The sequence below is a fragment of the Chroicocephalus ridibundus genome, chromosome 6, assembly GCF_963924245.1.
Source record: "Chroicocephalus ridibundus chromosome 6, bChrRid1.1, whole genome shotgun sequence".
In the NCBI taxonomy this organism is placed as follows: domain Eukaryota; kingdom Metazoa; phylum Chordata; class Aves; order Charadriiformes; family Laridae; genus Chroicocephalus; species Chroicocephalus ridibundus.
The window spans coordinates 71,014,276-71,041,203 of record NC_086289.1 but is presented as its reverse complement, the minus strand read 5'-3'; the positions used below and the strand labels follow the sequence as shown (position 1 = coordinate 71,041,203).

Sequence of the window (26,928 nt, the reverse complement as noted above, 5' to 3'; positions counted from 1 at the left end):
TTAACATTAAGGCATACATACAGCTATGTTGTTTGCTTTCATTTAATAAAGATCAATTTACTCAAATACATGGAATGTTGGCACAAAACTAAAGCTCTTGTGGAACAGCTACCAATCATACACAAATATTCTGTGAGGTCCTCTTGACTTGCATTTCTCTGATAGATACACCACAAAATGGCTTGAATAATACAAACTGAACGCTGGATCAAATCTCTAAATAATAAGTAGCAGTTAAAGTAAATGGTTTGCTTTATTTGTAAATTATGTACAGAATACATTTTTATTTTTTTTAATTACGACGGAGCAGGAGAAAGAAAACAGCCATAATTTCCAAAGGGTGCTGCTTCCTTCACCTGCTGGAGATGACATCTTTCTCTGAACCGATGTACAAAACCAGTTTGGATTTCCTCGGTTGCTGGCACACAGTCTGGAGAAACAGAGAACACTGCAGCCACGTTCAGCACTACCAGCTTTTTATATTTTCAGCAAAAGATTTCTGCTAAAACTAGTTTTCTTAGGAAAGTTTTCACAATCTTTTGAAAATAAAATCAAGACAAATATCAAGAAAGCTGTGGGCTAAGAAGGGCTTTACCTAACTAGCTATCAAATAACTAGGAATAATCTGAGATTTGGTCATTCAACTTTTACCTGTTTTACAAAAGCAAGTCTGAGAAGCTAAACTAATTGACCAGTTATGCAAGTACCAGAAAATTACGTTTTTTCAGTATGTTTGAGGACGATCTGGGCAATCTATCAATCAATAGAAAACTTGTCAGATTGATAAAACGTCTGTCAATGGATATTAATGATTAACATAGTACCAAGTAATCAAGTTAATGGTTAAAAAAAAAGAAATGAAGGAACTAGATATAAAACTGTTTGGTAACATGTATATTTCAGCAAACAAAGATGCTACTGGATGGTCTATGTTTTGGTGATCAGCCAACAAAGAAAATCCAACCATTTGCACATACTGAGTCCCAAACCCACAGTGAGTTATGATTTTTCATGTGAAGGCCTACTTTCGGTATCTTCCTCCTCTTCCTCCTCGCAATCCCCTTCATCTGTTTGCTGTTCCAGTTCCTCTTTTGTGATCATTTCAAAGTCGTTTCCGTTTCCACTACTGTGCTGGGACCTGTCGTCTTCGCGCCTGTCACTATCAGTGTCTGAATGTCGCTCTCCTCCCGAGCCGTCTGTTCCCGAGTTCCTCGTTGCTTCTGTTTTCCCATCCTCTTCTTCCTTCTTCTCACTATCTGATTTCTCCTCGCTGTCGTATTTTTGCTGCTTTTTGGATTCTGATTTTTCCTCTTTCTTTAAGTCTGCTTTTGGTCCTTTGTATTCGTGTGTGTACAGGGGCCTGAAGGAGTCAATGAATCCCACGTCTGCTGTGAGGTTTGGCAGGAACCAGAAGTGATGCCTTCCTCCAGTGATGAGCCAGATGATAAGGAAGAGGATGCAGCGAGCTGTATAAAAAAAGGAAAAGGGAAATTTGGGGTTGTATTGTAAACACCCACAGCGTACAACTATGGTGTAAGAGATGTCCACTACTAACACCCACCCGAAGCCAGGGACAAGGGGTGACCCTGGGGGAAAATCTCTCGTTCTGCAATAGCGTTGTGGAAGTTTGTTTTCACCGTGTCTCCCCTGCCCCATTAACCTTGTACCTATGATTTAGCTCTTAATCCCCTTCTGCTAAAGAAATACAAACCCAAGAAAGCTTTAAAATCCTGGTAGCACCATTCTCGCTACCGATTCTGTTCTTACACACAGTTCTTGCGTTTGTTTTGCTTTTTTTATTATTTTATTTTTAAACAGGGGCCGTAAACAAAGCTCCACTATCCAGGAAACACCAACAGGTGACAGACGCGAGCCTGCGCTTTCTCCATCTGCGGCACAACTCTGACACCCGGTGGCCAGGAAGGAAATCCACGCACGGGATCGGCCTGGCCCTTGCTGGCAACGGCGAGACAGTGACCCATCTCGGACCGCCTTTAAGAAGCAGGCAGCGCCTCCGCTCTTAGACTTCCCCTGCTGATAAAGTGACGATGACCGACACTTACCGACGGCAAGAAGAAGAATACTGGCGACAAAACAGCCCGCGCCTACACTGAGGTAATAAACACCAACACGCATTTCTGCTGGCCAGAGCGGGAACAGAGTTGCAGCTATAACAGCAATCACTAAATAGAAAGACAAGGAGAAAAGCATGAGAAGCACGATGAGTTTTTCCTGCTACGTGCATAAAGGTTCTAGACTTACCATTTATTCAAGGTACTGGCATAGCATAGTGTGAGTCACTGACAGTATTTTGGACCTTGCCGGGTCCCCCTGCTCCTGTTCTCATACTCATTCCACATCCAGCAACTCTACAGCGCTGCGCTTAGTCACCAGAGCAGAGAGAGCACCTCTGAGGAGAGGGGTTTGCACACACACACACAGGGGAGCGGGGAGCTGCCTGTAGCCAGCGCAGCAGGACACGGGCGCAGGGTGATCATGGTGGCCCCAAGGACTGGCCAAAGGCCTGACTATGGCCCCAAGGGATGATCCGGATTCTCAGGAAAGGTGGTTCTCTCAGGGCAAGGACTGGAAGGTACAGCTCAAGGGCAATACAACAATCTGCTAGCTCACTGATGTCAGTTAACATCAATACTAATTTAGATTAAAAAAATAAAATTAGCCAACTAAGCTTACTCTACACACATACAAATTCTAGGGTCAGAAAAATACCATTATAGTTTAAAATAATTCCTTTAACATTTTTCACATTTTTATGTAAACCACATTTGCCTATTGGGCAACTTGTTAGTTTAAAACAACAGCAATTAACAGCTTGCAAAGCTTGTGCAAGTTCAGACATTGGCTACAGCATGTTTCAGGTTTGGTTTTGTTTGTTTTAAACACCTGTAGCCCCTCCACCCTGAGATCAAAATTCAATAATATGACTGGTGTCAAATCATGCTGAAACTGAAGAGCAAAACTTTGCGCAGAAGAGACAAACCTTTCCAAGGAGAGACAGGCCTGTTGATACTACGCCTACATTTACCATGTGCTCACTAATATCTGCTCTTACTTACCAAGTACAAGTCCCATGGCAAAAGTTTTAAAGTGAACAGGGTCATAGATCCACACATACACCTACAACAGAAATAATCTGGTTTACGCTTGGAAAATAAGCTCGCTGATAAACGATTTCACTTATTCCCTCACCCAAACGCTTGCTGCTGTGCTGTCGGGCCCTGCACCGTACCAGGGCAGGGCCGCGTGTCGCAGGCAGGGTACACCTGGAACAGGTTTCTGCCAGCGGGAGAGGTACGAAAGGAGGCAACCAGCCCAGGGGCTGCACGCCTGCCTGCCCACACCACGGCCTTTGCTGATGATAATCTGAGCCTCGTGGCAGGAGGCTGAGGGACACTGTGCCGCTGGGGCAGGACACGACGCAGCGCTGGGCAAGGCACTGGTGCTTCCAGCTGGGACGGGGAGAAGGATGGGAAGGAGTTTCCATACTGTGTAAGAAAACCAGTGGAAATCTGAGACTGAATCTCTCAGAGAATTACTTCATAAAAGAAGTTGCACCCAGAGAAACTTACAGGTGACGTAAAATCCTGGGGAAAACAATCAGACAGTAAAACTGATGGGGAAATGAAAGATTCAGAAACATCACTGAATCAAGGCTTGATTTTATCTTTCTTTATTAATGTTGTTCAGCATGAAGCCAGAAAAACTTTTGTAAAGAAAAAATGTCTTAATTCCCTTAAGAGAAAAAAACCAGACTGAACATATGGAACAAAGCAACCAGCTGAAATGCTCAGTTCAGCATAAGTCCCATTTGACAGCCTCAGATAAGTGTAACTGTACCCTCTGTTCCACAGCGCTGTTATCTAAATGTCCACTGTTGCAACACTCAGTACCAAACGCTTGTGCGAGAACTGTGGATCCCTTTGAATCAGATTTGCTCAGCCGTATTAAAAGAAAACCTTCTTGGTAAAGTGCAGGATTTCCTGAACTAGAAAAACGGGATTTTTTTTTTTCTTACCAAACTAAACAGTTTGAATCTTAGCTATTAACTGTAAAAAGAAGCTGCTGATTACTAGGAACCAGCAACCCTCATGGCAGATGTGTTAATAGGAGCTACCAGGAGGACAACTCAGCGGCAGTAAGACAGTTTTTCAGTGTGATGCAACGAGTATTTAATATTTTACTTCTCACGGGGTGCGAAAGTTGACTATAGGCAGGTGTAGCTCTGCTGCCAGTCAACCGTTCCGTGAGCTCAAACAAACTGGAGATGGTGACTGGTGACTGGGCAATAAGACAGAGTGTAATAGTCTGTGTCTGTAAGCACAATATAATGAAGAAAAAGGAAGACCAGCTCTAGTGTAAATATACAAGGATTGGCTCTAAATTAGCTACTACTTAAAAAAAGCTCTTGGGAGTTGCAGTTCTTAAAATTGTCAGCTCATTAATACACAAAGAAGTAAATAAAGGATGTTAAGACAAGAAGTAAATACAGTTATACTGCAGACAGTACTGCAGCCTCATGCTGAATGTCACGTCCAGCCTGGTTACTCCATGGAAAAGACACCAGGAAGGATCAGAGGTAGGTGTGACTCCGTACCAGGCGGGATGAAACAGAGCAAGGCAGGTTGGGAAAGAACTAACTGAGAAGAGTAAAGATACATAAAGGAAGTACATTTTACACACAAGTGATTTATTTACATCATTCACTGCCAGGTGTGTTTTATAACCAGAGGTATGTGAGAATCTTGGGGGACATTCCAGTTCGGTGACACACAGCATCAACACAGGGCACAGTGTTAAAGACTTACCACTTAGCCCCAAATCTTAAAAGCACAAATATGACAGTACATTACAGAGCTGTTAAAGAATTAAATTCTTTGTCTTCCAGAAAAGCAAAATACAAAGAAGTATTTAAGACGACAATTCCAGTGGTAAAGCCAGGATGAGAATTCAGGCATGCCTTAGTGTCACCCACCTGCTCAGATCACAAAGTCAGGCAGCCTCTGGGTAGCAGGTATTTTTGATTTCCCCTCCTGTGATTGAACATCATGTGCTGAAAGGCTTGTGTTTGGTTAGAAACATTTCAGCACAGCGATGGCCACAGGATAATCTGGGCTGGAAGGGATCTCGGGTGGTCTCTAGTCCACCCTCCTGCTCACAGCGGGGCCAGCTGCGAGGCCGGCCCAGGCTACTGGGGGTGTCACCCAGCCCGGTCCAACACCCTGTCACACCCCGAGGACAAATATTTCACCTCGTGGCCAGTAACACCTAAACAACCAGCAATTAAGTTTTCTTTTAGATTTTTTAAGTTGCTATCCTACATTTATCTCCCTCTAATCTCCTTGCAAGTATCTAAAAATCTGATGTTTCAAGATCAACCATCACATTGCCATTACTTTCTCTTTCAACGTGTCAAGAGTTTGCAGAAATCCAGTAAATGAACCTCTTATCTGGCAACAGCACATTGACACCGAAGTTAGAAAGTACCCATAAATCTTACCTCATTTCCATCCAAGAAAACTTGGTCTTCATGTGGCTCAAGTTTAAATTTCCTCTTCGTTTCCTTTTTCTTGGGTGTTCCTGGGGTCTCATCCTGAGGACAAACACAAAATATATATATATTTTTTAAAAATTAAAAAAAAAAAAGGGAGGGTTTTAATTTCTAGTATTTTAATATCTATGGAGTTGGATAACTTTTCACAAAGTTAATATCATGTTTATACTTTTTAAGTAAAGATGCTTTATTGCCTCCTGTTCTCATTTATTACCAACTGGGTACCTCAAAAATTAAGGAAAACTGTAAGGAAAGAGAAATTTTATTTTTAATAAGTGTCTAAGGACTAGGCTATGACTTCAGGATTACATTCTGTCTTCAAATGGACAGCAAAGCTCCGCTGATATTAACAGAAAGTCTGCCCAAAGATCAAGAACAGAGTACCACACTTCATCATCTCTACCTTTATTACAGTTCTTTGGTACCTTGGTGCATATTCACCGCACGGGCATCCTTTCAGAACCAGCTCCTGCCTCTTTGTTCTCTCTCCTCCTCAGTCTCTTTTTGCATCTTGTGCTTCCTCTTCCCTGTTTCCTTCTCTTTGCTTATTTCTTTGCTTGAAATTAACTTTCTAATTTTTGTCCTGTGATGTTCAAGTTAGTACCCACTGGCGTATATAATCCGCTAAAATATCTGTTCAATAATTAATGATTAGTTTAAAAATTAACATTACATTTAATAATGTAACACTCCAGATGACAGGGAATCAGAGCAGTTCATAACTTTAATAATCAGCATTTTAAAGTACCTCCAGAGTTCGGTAATCTTATACTGGCTTCTATGTCCAGGCTGCCAGCAAGACTGTTTTGTTTATAATTATTTTATTTCTTCTGAGATCTCGATGTTTGTACCTGCAGACCATACCTCTCACTAAATCTGTTGTTAATTTTACTGAGGAGTGTCTGAATGAGAATAACTTTTGACCACTGTCCTACTAACTCTCACTGTATTTGTACCACCGTGTATGGAAGAAAACACACATCCCTTTGTCAATTTTCTCACGCAGATTCCTAACATTTTAATTTAGGAATTCTGTTCTGCTAATAAAAAAAATCGGGAATGAAAATGGGAACAAGCATGTGAAAATTTGTACGGTAATAATAGTCTGAACTTTAAAGAAAGTAAATAAATCAGAAGTCTGTGAAAACTAGGCATTATGCGGATGAGTAATGGAGCTGTCATACAGAAAACCGGCCCCTATTACAGAGCTATTTACAAGCACCAAATATCAAATATTACATTCCAAACATTCTTATTACCAAACATCGCAAAATTGTTTTTGTTTCGCATGTGCAGCTGCGCTGCTCTGAGATATCAGGTCACGTGCACATGTGTCACTCTATGTTAACGTTCACTTGTACAGCACGTTGCTGCCCGCTGCAGATGAAGAGAAGTAGTTTTTGATTAACTCAGTCCACATTAGAAGATGACGAGGAACACAAAAGCCCAACTGAAGCCTCTTTTTTGATCTACATCAAAATCAGAACAACTCCAAAGATTTTTAAAAAAAGCCAAACCAAAATGAAAAAGTGCAGCATATTTTAGACAAGAAAACAGGCACAAAAGGTATGCCACATTTCAGAACAAACCACCATATTTTTAAGCCAATGTCATCTTAACAATGGGATAATGTATTCTCTGTTACAGGTTTGCCTCTTCTCTTACAGACAGCACTTACCTTCTTACTCTCCTCTTTTTCACCATCCTTTTTCTTTTCCTTTTCTTTCTCCTTCTTAGTTTTTTCGTCTTTGCCACTTTCCTTCTTGCTCTTTTTCTCCTCTTCCTTCCCACTCTCGACCTTTCCTTTTTCCTTTTCTTTCTTTGTATCCTTGTCAGGTTTCATTTTCATCACTTTTAACGCTCGATGAAAAAATTGTTTCTTCAGGAGTCTTAAAATGAAAAAGTTAAGTGATACATTTAAGTGTGGCTGCAATAACAATGTTTACACTCAATTATGTTATTGGATACCATTCTAGATTATCTATCTAATATAATCATCAATAGCCTGACTGAAAAACAGAGGTCACCATTATCTGCTCTGTTTACAACTAAATACACCAGACCTAATTATGCAGTCTCACCTCTTGCTTTGCTTTTTGTGTTCATCTCTTCAAAACTGGGTAAGCCCCATACTTTTCTGTGGCAGCATTTTGCATAGATATAAACAAATACACAAGATGTAGGACGGAGGAAGCCCCCAGGACAATTTAATTATCTTTCCCATTAATGAAACTCCATCCGGTATTTATTTTCAAGTTCACGTCAATGTATTTCATAGCAAGAATAAGAAAGTGGACCTATGGCTTATCGAGTTCCTTGGTAAGTGGTGCAAACATACCTTATAGCAAGTATTTTTATGGCCAGCAGGGCATGAGGATGTAGTATTTGGTGGTACTAAGGTTGTTGCCAACAAGTAATATCCTTGAAAGGATCACAGCCAAATCCAGCATGGGGAGAACAGTACTGAATACCACTCTTCAGACCGAGAGGAAGCAGTGGGGTGTGAAACCCAAGCACTCCTTCCCACCAAAAATCCTGGTCCTATGCTCCAAATCGATCTGATTTGTCCTTGGTTTCTTTCATCTCTTGCTGCAGACCAAATCCGTATGCTGGACTGCTCATTAAGTTAGGAAAACTCGCTTAAGTGAGAGAAGTCATGCTACCAACTAAACTTATGTGCATGCTGACTATCAAGCAAAGTTGTTTCAGGTATATAAAAAACCCCTCCTTCAGACAACTGTTGACGTGGATTCTCTTTCTAGCAACAGAAAATCATGTGTTTGGGAGAAACAACTTCACAGCTGAAAGTTTTGGGGGCTCAGATACTGAGCAACCCAGGGGACGGGTCTGGCCTGCAGGACACCTCTTTCACTTGCAGGAGCTGCCTCTACCTCCGATGGAATTAAAAAGACGGGATCGTGCAAGAACTCAGATCGTGCAGGCTCAGAGCCTGCAGCCATGACATCAGCACAGCCAACAGCCAGGTCCCGAAGCGGGACAGACCTTGACATAACCAATGAAGTGCCGATTCCCGACTTGCTAACCCTCAGTAGATCTGCTAACAAAGTGCTATTGACGTAGCTTATTTGTGACAAATCCCCTCAAAAGAAAACTTACTGAACTTTGATCAATATGTAAGTGCACCGGGAGACCTTGTGTACTGGAGCAGCATTATGCGTTCAGTTAGTTCCTTGTTTTAAATATGCAACTCATGGATGCAATTGTCACGGGATGAAGCAGCAGGATCTGATATTTGTTTTTTGTTTGATAGGGCAGGTAAAACAAGCAATAGCCACACCAAGAGAGTTAAGATACTTGTTTTTAATACCAATAAGAGCCTAAGCATCCTCTTATACTGAAGACACTAGTTTTATATTACGATGTTCCTCCATCCCTTCCAAAAGGCAAAGGAAGTAGACAGTGCTAATGTTTAAAACACTGAAAACAGCTTCAGTGACCAAAGGTGGCCTTAGCATTATTAGCAATACAGAGGCGAGCAAGAGAAACCAAACTGCAGACATGGTATGGTGACAAATGGATCACCAGGGCACAAAATGATACTGGTGATAAAAATCAGTGCCGGAGAACAGAGGGTTGAACCGATTCTCTTTGCATACTACACAGCCGTTCTTTACACTGCTGCAGCCAAAGGACTTCACCAACCATCGCCTCATCTGATGCTTTAGTAACTGAAGAACAAACACACAGACTCCTGTCTCAGTCCAAAGACTCTGGAAGGGAAAACTGACTCTTCTGTTTGCGTTAAAATAATGCTTTTTTCTAAACTTTCTTGAAGAAACCAGCAAAAGGATTAAAGTTCAAGCACAGAATCAGCCCTGCCTCAGCCCTGGAACTGGGGGAAGAATTTCACCTCGCTGGATGTTTATCTAAAAGAGGCCAGAAAAAAAGACTAAATATTAGCTGTATTTTTTCACTTCTAAGTAGCTTTCACAGAGGTCTCCAATTGTTGGCAGTCCCCTTAGACCCATGTGCCTGCCCCAGATGAGGTACAGTCAGAATACGCCATTCACCTAAACAATGCACTTGGAGTACACTAAGGAGCAGAGACGGGCCATTTCAGAGGCATAAATTAAACCTCCACGTCCAGCTTCTGGCAATGGGAAGGAGAGATTTGAGAGCTCTGATCCTACTAACTTAAAATAACTATAAAATTTAGGAAAATCGTTTTGTTCATCTTGCTGGCCCAAGCAGCATAATGAAAGCAGGAGAGAGTTTTGAGAATAAAGATGATGAAACTACATTGTTCCCATTTCTGGTGTGACACCCACAAACACGGTAATAAAAATACAATCTTTATTTTCACATAAATCCACAAATGTTTTAGAACACATGAAGCATAAGAGAAATTGGTTCCTAAATAACTAAGACATCTTGACAACTATATTCATTAATAAAATTGATGAATTAGGCCAGGTCATACCTGTTGCAGTAATCAACTACAGATTCTCGGTTTGTAAATAAAGCCTCTTCTCCTTTCTTTGCCTTTGCCCATTTAGAATCCAGGAGGCAATCCACAGCTTTTGAGGCTAGAGAGAAAAATGGAATTAAAAACGCATTAAAACTAATGACATTTACTTTAACATTTAGTCCACGTTCCTTGAACCACACCAACCAGTCAGTCAGTTCTGGTGATGTTCCACATCCTCTCAACCTTTAAAGTTAAGACTAGCCACTATTCTGAAATACAGCACTCTTGATAACTATAAACCTTTAAATCACAGAGCGAAAATTATTGTCTTTACTGCAGGCCGATAAGATTAATTTTATGGCTATCTAATGCCTAGATAAGTTTTCAAAATCAAACTGTAAGATCAGTACTTATTAGATAAAGCACTAATAATAAAAAGAGAACAGACCGCCACCCCCCACCCCGTACAATGTTAGAAGAAAGTTTTGTTCTCTGGTTAAAAGTAACCCTACCAATAAAATAATCAACTCGGTGGCCCATCATGTTGGTGGATTTTGTCGGACAGTTGAAACGCAAGTATTTAGCAACAGCCTTCTCCTCTTTGAATGGCTCACCGACCTCCTACAATAATAAAAAGTGCAAAATTAATACAGTTTTAAACACATGGGAAAACAACTCATTTGGGGTCAAAAATCAGATATTGCAGTCTTCATTATTTTATGGCAATATATAAATAAGAAATAAAATGTAAAAGATGTGAAAATAGGTCAAGTAATTTTTCCCAAGAACTTTCTGTCTACATAAAGCAAAAAAGCAGGAATTCTAAAGTTAGATGATCCGAAGGTAACAACTATGAACTTATTTAACAGCTCTGTGAAAAAGAGCAAGCTAAAGAAGGAACAGAGAGGAAAGCACCGGGCCCATGGAAAGCTGCTTAAGGCACACAAGCTTGGATGAAAACAGTTGTGAAGCTGAAAGCAAAGAAAAACAACAGAGTGAGGAACGAGCATGTACGAAATGACAGCAAAGGAGGCATATTGAGAGAATACAAAGCAGCCTGAGTTTCATGTGAAAGAGGAGAAAAACATGTTACGAAGATGAAAGACTTGTCTAGAAAATGTCAGTACCGCTGCATGACTACAAAACGACTTAAACTTCAAAGTACCACTGAGGAGATTTTTCCAACCTAGAGACTAGGGACATCAGTGTGAAGCTCAGCAGGACGGAGTACACAAACATCAAAACAGCTGTTTTAGAAAAAGGAAGCCCTTAGTCTGCACGCGTTCATAAATTCTGCGCACTTACCAACTTGCAGAGAGGTATCAGAATTCAAAGATACGTAAGACAAAAGGATGGAGATGGGCGTTTTCAATTTTTTAAAATTAAGACCTAAAATTTGTAAGCAGGAAAGGAAGACCCTTCTAGTGTTCCTGCTTCACAAAAACAGATCTGAAACAAACATTTGGCATATTATACCGACTTAGGCAAACTTCCTCAAAATTTCTTTCCGTAAGAGTTCTTTTAATCAGTAAGGCTTAATTCTCCAGATCCCCCCAGCTACCCACAGATCAATAACTGGGAAACACATCTTTTCAGTCTGGCAGTGCCTTCTCTGTACCTATTCTTCTCATGCTGGCTGAAGAAATAGATTATAGAAGCCACAAAACAGATCGGTGATTTACAGGAATACATAGAATCCAAAGATTCTATTTAAAGACGTAATGTTCTTAAAGGTCAATAAACATGTACAACTTCCACTACCACTTTTAAGATGTATAATCATAATATCACAAGACGCACGTTAAGTGGCAATGCAAGGTCAGATAGATGTTGTTACACCAGTATAAAAACTTTAGATGGAGAGAGTTGTTAATTTTCAACAGTTTGCATGGCTAACTTTCAAAATCAACTGGTTAATGAATTATCCTTCTAGATGGGATTGCTGCTTTTCCTATCTGAGGACAATTTTAAAGAGAACAATGCAGACATAAGATATCCAAATTACCAAAAGCACTCCCTAGTTTGTTAGTTCTGAGATTACTAACATTTTTTTAAAGCCTAACGTCTTTATATGTATGCAGTTACCAGTTAGATGTTTTTAAAAACATGTGCCTAAATTAAGCCAGATGATCCTAACAGTCCTCATACAGATTAAATTAACTCTTTCTCCATGTTCAATCCCCCTCTGTTTTTTAACCACTTTTAAAAAGCTGTATAAAACATCAGATAACGCATGGAAAACTATTCACTAACTGGCAGCACATATATGCACATAATTTATATACTGTGATTTGATGTCCCCTTATATGGTACAGTTGTACCAGTAATTGTAAGTCACTGATGATACTACCAAATTTGGTACCAAACCAGATTTGGTTTTATAGCAACAAAATGAGTTATAATGCACTTAGAGAACATGAGTGAAGGTGTACCATCGTTATCATATGGCACATGCGCTAAGGTATGATGGAGAGTGATGACTACTTGCAGCAATGGAGTTTGAAAATAATGCTATTTAATATTTCCTACCAACAAATTAAACTTGGAACAAGAACTCACAGGGCAAATGCTCTGCTTCACAGCACAGACTGTAAAACAGTCAGAGAAGCTACAGATACTTGCATCAGTGTTAATTACCCCGCTAGGATTTTTTTTCCCTAAAATATTTATGATTCTGCTAGGTCATGTGACATGCTATACAGCCAGTGGCTGGCACCAGGAGTATTTATTTTTTTTTATTGCTCCTTAATATCTATTGCTTTGTCCTTTTCTGTGTGATAGTTTCATAACATCCCAAACAAAAAAAGCTTCCCTGTGAGAGAGACTGACACAGTTTACCCAAGCTTGTTCTGAGAAAGTTTTCCCTGCAATTTAATCCCCATTTTTCATTCTATTTTCATCTCTTTAATTGCAGAGCCAGGCTTCTGTTAAAATATTAAAACAGATGATAGATAGAAAATAATATTAAATTTCACTATAAGGTAAAATCAACAAAAGCACTGAAAATTTCAGTATCTTAAGGACAACTTCTTAAAGATGCAGTTTAACCAATCTTTACGTTCGGTTGTAAAAATAGCCAAACACCAGGCATTTTAAGCCTCCTTATATACTTAGAAAAGGATTATACAAATGAATCAAAAGGTAGTTCTCAATAAATTATAAAGCTTTGAAACAAATGACACAGCATTAAAAAGCATATGGAAACTTTCTGATATTTAAAGTTTGCTTTTATAGGATAGGTAGAAAAGATTCAAGAAACATTTCAGGCAATATACTACTGGAATGTTGTAAAATGTCGTCTTAATTAAAATTCTATGATTAAACTGTTTTCAATTAATAAAAAATAGTATAGTGTCAAGCTTCCAAATACTTCTATTCTAGATTTTGTTTTAGACCCTTGCATCTACTTTAATTTTATATATCAAAAAAATGAATGTTGTCACTAGACAGCACGAAAAATTTAGGGATTTATGACCCCTGGTAATTTACAAACTCTGGAAGAATTACATTAAAAATAAAATCCAGCCCAATCTCTTATTTATCTAGACAGAATTCTACCTACAGGAAGACAGGAAAAGCAGTGCTCAGCCTGCCTAGTAAATTAGTAAATGCACTGAAAGATTAAGATTTTTAAGAATAAGCCTCGAGCAGTCCTATCAAAAGTCTGTCCTATATGAACCTATAAAATGACGTTGAGATTGTCAAACCCAGCAACCTTCCAGTCCCACTGAATTGAAAGAAAAACCCTCATCAAATTCACTTTTTACCATTATCTCCCAAATCAAAGTACAGGGGAGTGCATTCTGAACTTCCTTCAATACACTGATGTAGCTCCCATTAATTAAACCTAACTGGGATTGCAGCAGAAAAAGAGGCCTGTATATATTAAAAAAAACCCGACATCAGAACTGAGCTATTAAAACTAGTGTGTCCATGAGCTTCCTTCTCCTTCTCATCTCTACCTAAGTATGACTTATTCAGGTTCTCTTACTCCTGGAACCCTTCAATGGATGTCAAAAAGCCAGAGCATATTTGTGGTTTGAAATTTCACTCTTTTTCCTTTTTCCTCTTTGCATCACAATTGCAAGAAGACAGGCACGACCCAAGACAGGATGATTTCCCTCCACAACACTGTAATGTAAACAAGGTTTCTGGAAAATCAGAACAGAGTAAAGGATGACTATCGCTAACAAAACAAGCTATTTCATGTGCAGACAAATGCATTACAAGGATTTATGCTCCTGTTTTAAAGGGGTCATAAAAATTCTTTCATTTCAATAAAACGAATACCTAGTTTATTTCTTTGCTCTTACATCTGAGAACTTAGATTTTTCAGAACGCCGTCCCCCACAGAAGACTTCTGAAGCCTAATAGTTTGTACAGTTTTCAGATAAGGAAAGGAAGTCATTTAAGCACATTTGTCATGCACAGCCTGTTCTTCAAGCTGAGAGGCTATGTCAAAAATGACACTGTGTCAACCCATGTTCCATTCCTCACACCTCTCCTCACATTGTAAGGACACCACCACTGCATTAGCGTTATCTTCTCTAAAGATGGTCTGAGCACATCAAAGCTTGGGTTGAATCACAAGATTATCTTTTTCCCTTCTCTGTTGACTCTCAGGACCTTAGACTAGAAGATGTTCTGTGGCAGGGGAGCGGGTACTCCTCATCCATCCTGCTGAAACATTTGTACTTCGCCTAAAATAAATCAAGGTGCAGTAGGACAGAGAAAAAAGCACACAAATTAGCATGATTCGATAGATCACTGGGTGGGAATGGGTAGAGGGAGAAACAAACACATTCGCGTTTTAGGATTTGCTCTTAGGACTCCATCTATATTTTCTTCAGTGACTAATAAGCACCAAATTGTCCCACTCTTGCACTGATGACCAGGACATGGATTGCCTGAGGTCTCTTAAAAGAAACTGTGGCAGAGCCATGCAGAGAAACCAGTTCTTCTGGATTACCGTGGCTGCGTGCTAGCCACAAGACATTAACTTTTCTTTACAGAAAGACATTAACACATATTTTTTGTCCTATACACATCCTATAAAGTATTTGTTTTCTTCCTTCTTTCTTTTCAGCTATCACTACTGTTTTTGAGCAAAAGCTGCATACATACCGAGTTCTAAAACACATGCCAAAGGAGCAACGTACAGTACTTTGAAGCTGAAACGTGCCAGCTTCACTCTTCTAACTTTAGGCCAGTTGTTTCGACTTTTTTCCTTCTCACCTCCAAAAATGTAACGCAGATTTTCAAAACAGAGCAATTCTTCTATTACTGACACGTGGGGCTGCTACTTTTAATTCCTATTTTTCTGCTTTTTTTCCCCCCTTAATCTCTGTTTCTTCCTCCTCTATCACCTGATACCACTCACTTTCGAAGAAGTTGTTTAGCCATTCTTCTTTGTTATCATCCCACTCAGCTTTACTAGAATTTATGAGAAAATAAAGACAAACAGGCAAGCTGGATTAAAGTCTGTGTTACTGGAAAACCTTTGCATTGCTGTTTCTGAAGATCCTTTCCATACTCATTCACAAAAAACTGTACCACAGGAAGCAGCAATGCAGCTGTTGCACATTTTCCATCCACCAAAGCCCAAATCAAGACACAACAGAATGGCAGGGTACAACAGCTAATACTGATTAGTAGATGTCCTTCATCAGGAGAATCTCAACACCTGAGAACAGTGACTCAAGAGAAAAAAAAGCTACAAGGAAAGTACGTGTCATTAATGGCATGTATACGGCATTGATGCCACCTCAGCCATCAATTTGCAGTGAGACATTTGCCTAAGAACTGTTTCCTCTGTTCATAAGAGCAGTATTTATATGCATTAACATTTCTAGAATAGAGGACACAGTACTAAGGTGCTATGCAAGTGCTATTAATCGCAACACAAAGATAAACAAAACTTCACATGGGCAGAATAAAACTGTGCACAATGGAATCTGGCCAATGTAATTAAAACTTAATGCCTACTTAACAGTCAAATTGCAGACCTGCCAACAAAGTGCCACGTGTTACCCAGCTGAAAGCTTGTCAAAGTAACCAACTCTGAAGATTTTGTGCTTAAGTGAATATTTCAGGATACGTATGGAACTGTATTTTATTCCAAGAAATGAAATAGCTTTGATCAGATTGCTGGAGTAACAGGCATTCAGACATCTCCCATCTTTTGAGATGTATCTGTCTAAAGAAAAAATATTAAATTACGCATTAGACAACATCTAGTTGTTTTTTCTTTTAATAAGTTCTTTAGATACAGCAAGCATTCTTGATTCCAGAAACTTGAATCATGTGGGGCCCCACTGGCTCCAATGTGCATCCTACAGACTGGTCTCTTTTCACTACTGCAGGTCTGAAGTAATCTCCACATCAATTACACTCAAATTACAGGAATGACACTTTGAAAACTTTACCTCTAAAATGTCTTTATTCAAACTTTTGAAATTAAGATTTCTGCAACCTCCATAACTTTCAGCTTGTCGCCAGAGGAAGAGTCTAAACTACGCAATACAGGTTGGGCAATGTGTCTTTTTAGGAAAATGCAGTCTATAAAACACATCCTTCCTGTTATCACTTCTGATGGACAACATAGAAAGTCAGTCTGACAGAACGTTGAAGCATTTTATCAAGACTTTTTTTCGTGTGTAGCTAGCTGCCCTAACTACCATGATTCCAATCTTGATGGCAGATATGAAATCATATAAACATTATTCAGAACCTATTATTCTGTACACACAGTATTTGTAACTGAACTCTACTACACAGCCTCTTCTATAGCTAAATACACCGTCTCCTCCTAAGAACCTTACTCTTGTCAAGAAATACAGTTCTACTTAATGACAACGGAGTATTCTAATGTCAGACTTGCATATAGTATGAGAAACAGACCCTTTATTAAGGGACACCACCCTAAAATAAGTACACACTTCTAAAGCACTTGAAACACCTACAAATAAACACCCTTCACCTCAATTTAAAAGAACAAACTTGCAGCATTATCCTGAAACACAATAATCAGACTGTAACTATGCCAATAAAGTTCAAAAAGCTTAAAAAAAACCAACCCAAAACCAAATACCAAGAAAAATACATATTGTTTTACTCACTGACCAATTAAGAACAGCCTCTGGGCATTCAACAGTATTCTTTGTTCCCCCTCTTGTCTTCCTATTGTTGTTGACATACACTGGGAAACTACTAAGATGCAATTTATCTGCATAATTATATCACAAATTTAGGCCACAATCTTAAACCTTAAGTGTTAACACCCAGACATCGATTTAATTACTAACAATACGGGAAATACTTTTACTGACAACAGGCTGGAAATTAAGTGTGTGCTTAAGTGCCTGCAAGACCACAGCCTTGGGTATTATACACAACATTAAATTACATTTAATTTGGATTTCACAGATGCTTCACTGAGCTATTGTCATCCTTGGTAAGGGACTGTCTATAACGATTATGAAATAAGAATAATTCTGTAATGTTTTACGATAATTCACTGAATGTCTGTGATTGATAAGGCTTGCTTAACAAGATTCTGATTAATTAACTCTTTCCATTCCCCACCCCCCCAGTAATCTGAATTAAAGGGGAAAAAAGGAACCATGAAAAGTACAGACACATCATCTTCTATGGGCAAAGGGAAGTGGGCTGGGAAGGGAAAGGTACAGAAAGGAGAGCAGAAAGATGACATATGCAGTGTACATTGTTGAATGGCTCTATGATTTCTCTCGTGAATATTATCTCCGCTTACAGCAGAACAACAAATCCCAAACAAACACAATTTAGGCTTAGGGTTAATAATACATCACAGTAACAGGCATTATAGGAACTGGTGCTATAACTATGCCCAACATGCATTAAAAAGTCTGTAAAACTCACTGTTAAAGTCATACATTGAGCAGTCCAGACCTCCCCAGGTAAGTGAAAAATACCTAAACGGACTTCACTTTACCTTTAAATGACACCATAGAATTATCACTACATTTTAACACGATCTCAAAGCTGATTAGGTCTATTTTTAGACGCGGTTGTTTGCTTATATTTCCTAAAAACAAATTTCCTTTCCTTACCGCATCATTTCCTGGCTGGGGCACGTTTGTTTTTAAGATGCTTATACCATCTGTCCCATGTCTTTTGCTTACGAATGGCTGGAAGAGACACGCTGGGTGTCAGCTCCTGGCTAAAGTGGCTGCTCGCCTGGGTATTCTGAGTGTCGTTATACCACACTAAGCTATTGTTCGACACTGGTAACGGGTGAGAGCCTAATACGGTGATTAAAAATAGGTTAACAGCTGGAAATCTCCAAGACGACGTGCTTTTGAGGGCGCAGACGCCGGGCCCTCGGTTACCGGGAGGCCGGACGGCCCGCCGGCCGCCCCTCAGCCCCCGCCGGTGCCTGGGGGCCCGGGGACGGCGGAGCCAGCGGCACCCCGGAACGCCCCTACCTCCGCCGCGCAGCGGGCTCCGGTTTTTCTCTCGGTATTTACGAATTTGCTAGAAAATTCTGAGGAAAACCTGCGCCAAGCCGGGCTTCTACTGAGCACCGGTGCGGCGCTCCCGGCGCCTGCGGGGCTCCCGCTGCCCCGGAGGCGGCCGAAACCAGGGCGCTTCCCTCAGCGCCGGCCACACAGCACCGCCCGCCGCCTCCTCGCAACGGCACGGCGTCGGGGAGGGGAGGGAGGCCGCAGAACCGGGGAGGGGGGAAGCCCCTCTGAGGGGCGACCAGGCCGCCCGGAGAAGCCGGGCCGCCCTGAGGACGGGGAGAGGGACCCGCCGCCCAGGGAGGGGGCGCGGGCCGGGCAGGGAGGCTCAGCTACCTGGATCCGCTTCCTGTGCCTCCGCCGCTCCGCCATGTTGTCCCCGTCTGCTCCGCCGGTGACGTGGGCCGGGGCGTGGGGAGGGGGGGCGGCGGCGGCGGAGGCCTCGCGAGAGGCGGCGGGAACCGGCGAAGGGGCGGGAAGGCCGCGCCCCCTCAGCTTCTCACCGCACCTGGAGACAGAGGGGCCGCCCGCCTCAGCCTCTCACTGCGCCCGGCCGCGGCGAGGGGGGGTCAGCCCGCTTCGGCGCCTCAGCCTGCCTTGGCGCCTCAGCCCCACAGCGGGCCCGGCGGCAGGGGGGCTGCCCGTCTCAGCTCCTCAGCCCGCCTCGGTGCCTCAGCCCCTCACCGCGCCCGGCGGCGGCGGGGCCTCAGCCCGCCTCGGCGGCCGGCCCTTGCCTCGCCTCAGCCCTCTCGCCGGGCTGTACCTCTGAGGGAACGCCGGGTCTGGTGGGCAACCCCAACCCCGGTTCAGAGGCATGGCTGCCCGCCCGCCAGCCGGGTTGGGCCCCCGTCGGGCTCCGCTACAGCAGTCTGGTTAATGAGAAACTCCCCGACGGGGAGATGGCAGCCTCTCCTGCTCTTGTGCCCGGGCTTCACTCTGCCGTGCTCGGGCCCCAGAGTCTAAAGTCCGACTCCCAGATCGGTACTGAGGCATCTCGCTGGCCGGTTCCTTCGCAGGCAGCCGGGACTGCACATCATGGCCTACCCAGGGATGGGGGCAGCGATCCAGCCTGGTCCTGGCCTCGCTTACCCACAGGCTGGACAAAGCCAGGGCGTCTATCGGTCCATTGGTGTCGGAAGAGCTAGCCTACCCCGCTGGAATAAAGGTGCTCCAGCTCTGTGGCAGTAAAAATTTATATTTTTAGTTCTGATACACCTAAATAGGATGCTAGGCCTTAAGAGACGCCTGATGTAACAGGCCTTTGTTTGTTGTTACCTGATTAAACACGGGCTGATTGCTCAGGCCTTATCATATGCCTACAGAATTCGATTCAGAAAGCAACCCATATGGAGTGAAATGGCCTTTTGTCAGTGGTTGTCCCGCATGCTTTCACTGTGAGGTCACTCGAGTTAGCAAAGCGTATAATGGTTTATCCTGGCTCCATGTTTGCAAACCACACCCTGGCACTTTGGGATGGAAAAGTATGTGCAGCGCTGTATCATCTTGTCCAATCCTTTCAAATCTTGTTGCCCCTTCCTACGATTTTGGAACCTCTCAGATTGAAAACTAGGTAATTAAAAACCTAATTTTTTTTCCAGCAGCATATTTGCCCCTGAGTCACCATGCCAGTTTTTGTGTTTTTTCTGGTACGATGTCTTTTTCTTTTGAATGTTTTCCTCTTGCTGTTGCTGGGCAGAAAATCTATACGAGTTACAAATTAAGCTGACTGACTGCAGAGCAAAATGAACTATAAAAGTATAATTAAAAAATAAAATTGTAGGTATAGGGAATTAAAGTTTTTATGATTACAATAAAACAAAGCCTTGGTAAAAGTAGGTGAACTGCATTTATTCGAAAATACATTTTTTGGGTTGGCAATCATTCTAACAGTTATTTCATGTGCTTAACTTACAGTAACATAAAAGCACATTTGAAATGGAGGCTTTCTTGCGGAAGAAGTTTTAGTCATCTGTAACTTATGGCTGGCTAATAATACACAATGCCTGCAGTAAAGGTTTTAGCACAGCATAGCTCAGACCCTCTCAGCTGTCCCTGCACAAGCTGAACTTCAGCCAGGAAACTCCTCCCTGCTCCATGGGAGAGGCTGTTTGGAACCATGCTCCTCTTTGCTCTCTGCCCTCCTTGTGAAGAGCAGAATTGCCTCGTGATGGGTCTTGTTCCAGATCATCATCCCTCATACCTCTACTTTCAGGCTTTTTTGAGACCTTATCCCATATGCCTCCTGTTTCTCGGAATAAACCCATCTTTAATGCTTAGCTCTTCATTTTGTGTTGGGTTTTTTTTGCATGGTATATTATCTGCAGTACATCAAGCTGTTTGCTGCCAGAAAAGCACCTTGCATTTCTGGTTAATCTCTGTTTTCTTTTTTTTTCCCCCAGGATTTTTCACTAATTTGCAGGAGCTCTTCCCAGGACAGCTGGGCGTGCAGCAGCAGATTGGTGTGCAGCACAGGGAGCAAACCGATCACTTCAAGCAGATCTGTGGAAAGGACCGAGGGATGGAAAGTGGTCCAGGGAATGTGTTCTCCAGTCTGAGGCACTGGATGGTAAACTTCCTACCGCTACAGAGCACAGAGCCTATCAAGACTGAACGTTAATGGGACAGGCTTATTTGCAGTCATCAGTATGGCAGGAGAACAAGAGAGAAGCAAGTGGCTGAATCTCAAAAAAGCCAGTGAGTGGAAGTGAAGGTTCAAACTGATTGCGTTTAAGGTTAGTGTCCATGTCAGCTGTAGGGCAGGCTGTAAAAAGAAGCATTTCAGAACCATGCAGTAAAGTTACAGCCCCTTAAGGGCCAACTGCCATGTTGATTAGAGTAGGGTTTCAGAATCATGGCCACTTAAATTACTGTTGTGAAGGATATTGCATGCAAGTGGAGTGGTTTCCTTTTTCAACTGAAGCCAAACCGACAGCATTTCATTAGCTTCTTTTTCCTCCTTTCCTCCTCTTTACCCCAGTTATGTGATCTAATATGGCAGTATGGATGCTGGAAACTTAGTTCAAAAAACAGCTGGATACATTCATGAAACAAAAATGCATCATGAGCTACTAAATATAAAAACCACCTCTGGTTGTCTGCCTGATAGGTCCCTGGAGATAAAGGGAGTACTCTGAGATGTTTGCTTTGTTCTTATGCTCTGCTTTAGGTATCCCCTCGGCCTCTGAGGCATGACACCAAGTGTCTACATGACACCAGAAAGGTGTTCTACTCTTTCTGGTACATATTTTCTTATACCCTTATATTCACTTATTCTTGGGAATTTATCAGCACTTTTGCTATTGGTAATCTCATTGTTTTGGGCTCAGTGTCTGTCATCCTGGATCCATAAGACGATGTGGTCTTACCACTATGCCATAGTTAATATGTGCCAGAAGTGCAAGGCTACTCATTGGCAATTGGATTACTGGCAAGCGTGTCACTAATTACCTCTAGAGTCACACTGCCTTCTGCAATACAGAAATTGAAGTGACACTAAAAGTCTCAGCAAGTGCCTGTTCTGCTGAACAAACCATTCACTTGTAAAAAGCTTCCACTGGACGCGTGGTTAATCCTTCTGGCTTTGGGAGAAGAGAGGAGAGAAAACAAATCACAATTACCTCAACTATTATGCTGACAGGAAGGAAGGAAAGAGCTTCCATAGAGGGATCCAAGGAGGATAGACAAATTCCCCAGCAATATTCTAGGAACCATGCAGGGTCTGGAGTGACCTCCCATTTAATCCAGTCAGTTTCAGCACTGAATATGCGTTCAAAGTTTAAGGAATGTGGGCCTTGTACTGTACAGCAACACATACTTTCAAGGCAGGTTTAACTAAAATCCACCCACAAACATATGAGTCATTACTCAGAAGCACACTCTAGTGTAGACATATCCTGAGTCACTTCCATCTCAGAAGCTTATAAATATTGAGTTAGCCACTTAGCTTTTAATTTAGCAGAACAACAAAGATTCACTAGACAAATCTCCAGAATTATCTTTCACTAAGAAGCTTCTTAAATACTTCCACTCTCGCAAGTTTCTTTTCATTTCTATACAACTCAGAATTATTTGATACATATAACTTATAAAAAAACGTAGTTGAACTAAGAATTAATTTCCCCTGGTTCTGGTCCTTTTGTAATTAATTTAATCTATTTCAAATACCAGCTTCGCTCATTGCAATAATACATTTTTATTTGAGCAATAACTGGTGAACTCTAATAAAGACATAACTCTCCTGGTGCAGAGGGGCGTATAGCTCTTCCTAAAGACCACCGTCAATTCTGCTGGTCCAGCAGACCGTGCTGGAGTCAGTGAGGATGTACCTGGACACATAAATCTGTTAAATGGAAAATCATCAATCCATTTTTTTTAAGAACCAGCTGAGGTTTTGGGGAAAAAAAAAAAGAAAAGGTTTGCTTGTATCTCTATTTTTGGCAGTGACAGGAGGGGAGGAGAAGAATTGTAATATTTAAGGATATAGCATTAGGAAAACAAATTGTTATTATTTTATAAAATAATAAATTTGTTGTTATGACTACAAGTATTTAAGATAAAAATATTTGTTATATAAAAATGCGATTCTTGAGATTACATATCTCCATTTAACAGATTCAACCAGAAGCCGGTGATTGCTTTACAGACCATCTTTCAGTGCAGACTGTTTAGAGATGCTGGAGGCCCATGAATCACAGACTGAACAGCGCTCTTCTCTAGCAGAGCTGTTTGAACCCTGTAACTGAAAGGTAATCAGCAAAGATGAAAACCAGATCGGCTTGATGCTTTCTTTTTTTCCCCTTGGTCAGCAGTGCTTTTTCTGTTTGCTGTTTTGGTTGATTGATTTTTATTTCAGTAATCCACACACGCAGATGACACATACATGTGTTTTTAAATTTTGATAAAGCAAATCATCTGTTCACGTCTTTGCTGTACTGTAGGAAAAAATACTGTATCATTCTCTCTACAACACGGACAATAGGTTCCTTTTTTCTACAGTCTAGGTAAAAGACTTTGCATTCTCAACCAATGGGGAAATTGTTGATTTGAGAAGAACATGTGGGTAATAGCAGAACCAATGTCTGCCTGGAAGAATACAGACTTAGCTAAACTTGGCAATGGGTCAAAGAAAAGAACTGCATAAAGGCCAAGAAGGCAGAATAATTCTTGTGGCCTTAATATAGGTGATAGTAGGAGCAAAGCCTTCCCAAAGAAGGAAAAGAGACACACAAACGCAAAGGCAGCAAGCAGCCCCCTCCCCCCCAAATAAAAAAGCCCAAAGAAACAAAAAAGAAGAGCTGAGTTTTTCCCTTACCATGACATGTATTATACTGAAATTGCCACAGTGGTATAGCTATAGCTATTTATTATAAAATGAAGCGCTTAATCAAAACCAAGCTTCACAGGCAGCAGAAACCTGATGAACACCCAGCCTCATAGGGCTGGCTTCTTATTCTCCAGTGAACGATAAAGGGCTTAGGACATTTATTATGCCATTATCAGAGGAAGGTAGCAAAACAAGAGCTGTATGTAGTTTTGGGTGCTTTTCTGTGAAATGTCTGAGGTTGAAGGTGACTCAAAACACTACATAACCGATCGACATTATATTAGGGTACTTGGAAAGTCTAAAATATGAGAAGTGTCTACTTAGTTTAAAAAATAGAGGTGCTTTTAAAAACTGGAGGTCGTTATATTTTCTGTTTCACACTCAAAGGATAAATTAACATTCTGAAAAACCATTTTGTGTAGGAATCACAATTGTGTAAGGTCTGAGAATACTGAGTTTCGTAAAGTCCATATACGGATATGAGTCGGTTTGAAATATCATCCCCTTGTGGACCTAGCTGCCCGTTCTTATTTTCATGTGCTTGATTAGGATGACTGCTTGACTTGGACCAGGTGTGAATTCTGCCTAACTGTTGCACATTCACAGCATTTTTTAAGAGATTTTTCACCTGAGGAATCAAGCAGAGAATTATCTGTTTAGGTCCGTGTGAATATGTATTCCACATCATCATTGTATGCAGCAATCATGAGGTAAGAAACAGGTTGTGGTGGGAAGGACAAGCCATTTATTCCTTTTCAGGACTTTCCTAAATCTCTTATTTATAGTACAGAACTATTTTGTTATATGTTTGTTATACCTTTTTATTTATCTTGTCTTTAACCTTGGCCCTATAAAAATAAAAAAAAAAAAAGAAATGGAAGTCCCTGTCCTTGGAAGCCTACACATTCAGCATAGATACAGGCAAAACCAGATACTTCTACACCATCTCATAAAAAACATTCTCTTCTTCATTAACTGCATCACTATTACAGACTAATACAGCAATAGATGTTAAGTGAAACATTTCTAATGATGCCACACATATTAAAATACACCATCTGTGTCCCATTACGACTTTAGTGGCATAGCGAAAAAGACAAATGCAGTGGTGGCACAGGCACCAGAAAGTCATTAAGTAGCACAGTTCTGCTGGCTTTGTTACATGTTTGTGCTTGCTAGTTACACCCCTTTGCAGCTGGAATAAGCATTAAAAGTCAAAAAAGAGCTTGTAGCTGCAGAGAATCAGTAAGGCCTCCATGTTTACATATAAACATAATTCCTGAAAACACATCAAAACATGAAAGTATGGGTCTGTCTACTGATTCTATGTCTTTATTTTTTTCCCTTTTTTTTCATTCTCTCCAAAATGTTTGTAGGAGAAGAAACATTCATTACCAGTGGTATTTCCTTCATTAGAAATAGAATTGATCATGTCAGTTTAGGTAAATCCCTTTCCTTCCTATTCCACTCTACGGCTGTATGCAGTCCAGTGCATTTTGGCTGCTCTGACACATCTCCCCCCAGTACAGGAAGCCATGAAGTCATTCTTTTTGTCATTTTGGGAAGAAGAACCCAGTATGTGCTAAGGATCATATGGTTTTTTTAATTGCAGAAGTAGTACCAGACTGCAAAGTTTGCTTCCCAGCTTTGTCTGCTTTTGGTGTTGTTCATGGCTGAGCCATTTACAAAAATAGTCACGCTCTTCAGAACCAGATTTCAATCTTTCTTCCCTGGCATATGGGATTTCAAGTCAAGCTCCTCGGCTGTTACTTTAGAAAAACAAGTTCAGTTTTTTCATATCCTTGCTCTTAACAAGCCACCTGTACTTCAAGCGTGCCGCATTTCACTTTGGAGGGGTAGTAGATAACCTCTGGCAGCTTTGCAGCGACATCTCGTGGCCTCGTTGACCTGGAAACATATCAGATATTCCTCTTCTAGGGTGGAGAAGGTCTCACGTGGGTTAAGTCAAATATTTCATACAACGAGGAGGTAGGATACCATTTGAAAATGAATTAATTAACTGTCTTTAATTAGATAAGTGACATTGTCAACATGATCGTCGATTGTACAAAAAAATAAGTTAAAAGTTGTTTCAGATGCTCAACAGAATTGGTGTCCCTAATTTTTTTTTTTTTATTTTAACAAGCACTTTTACTATATAAAAATATTTTTTCCCTCATGTTATATGAACAATCTACATTAAAAAAAAATCACAATCTACTGTAAAATATTTTTTGGTGTAATTAATCCAAGATGTTACATGTTAAAATAACAGGTAAAAACCTTTTGAACAGAATATAATTTTTTACATTGACAATTGTGTTTCATCCAAAATCTGAAAAAGTAAACATTTATATTACCAAATTCAACATAAAACTCTCCAAGCTGCCTTACTAAGTTTTAAAGCCATGAAAAAAATGTAGAAAAGTTAATGAAGAGAACTGAGGTTAACACTTTTTGAAATTAATTGAGACAAACTAATTGCAGTCCAAGATTAATATTGCTGTTGTAGTTCTTTTAAACACTCACAATCTAAACAGCAGCGTACCTCTTGGTTTTTAAGTACTTGAAGCCACACAAACTAAACTAAGGGGAGAGAATCTAAAGTAGCAATAAACAGCAGATCTGCAATCTATCAACCTCAATTTACAGAAATTAATTTTATCAAAAGTATTTGTGTGTCCTTTGGAGTAAATAAGTCTTCTTGCAAGGAGGAGCATGGAAGACGGCACTGTAGTATACTGACTTCCAAAGCCTAAGCGGAAGACCAGTGTGTGACCAAACCCCTAAAGAGGGAGCAATGGTAATTCACCCAGAAAGCATAATAAAATGCTGGGGATTTATCACTAGCTAAAAACTCTATTTTGTGGTTCTTGTTTGCTGAGGTAATGAGTCACAGTGTCAGAAGTGAGGAGAAACTGTATTGTTGCAGAGAAAAAGGAGCTTTCAGGCTAAAATTGGTGGCCTCTTCTAAAATGAAGAACACTGAGCGTGTTGCTGAGCGAAGGGCTTTCTATGGCTTGCCCAGGTGAGCTGAGGGGAAGGCTGCTGTGGCAGAGTTTGGAAGGAACCGGGTGGCTCTGAGCCTGCTGCCTGCAGGAAC

The 26,928-nt window shown here is 40.9% G+C and overlaps 1 protein-coding gene across 1 annotated transcript; it reads right to left on the bottom strand.

Annotated features, from left to right (window-relative positions):
• Window positions 1-26: 26 nt before the first annotated feature.
• On the bottom strand, window positions 27-18,985 carry SEC62 (SEC62 homolog, preprotein translocation factor). Its single transcript, XM_063338693.1, has 8 exons — window positions 18,839-18,985; window positions 10,514-10,622; window positions 10,014-10,119; window positions 7,251-7,461; window positions 5,519-5,611; window positions 3,078-3,138; window positions 2,064-2,183; window positions 27-1,466 (listed from the first exon to the last, which is right to left on the bottom strand). The coding sequence occupies exons 1-8, from the start codon at window positions 18,872-18,874 to the stop codon at window positions 1,000-1,002; spliced, it is 1,203 nt and encodes a 400-aa protein (XP_063194763.1). The 5' UTR covers window positions 18,875-18,985; the 3' UTR covers window positions 27-999.
• Between the last annotated feature and the right edge of the window lie 7,943 nt (window positions 18,986-26,928).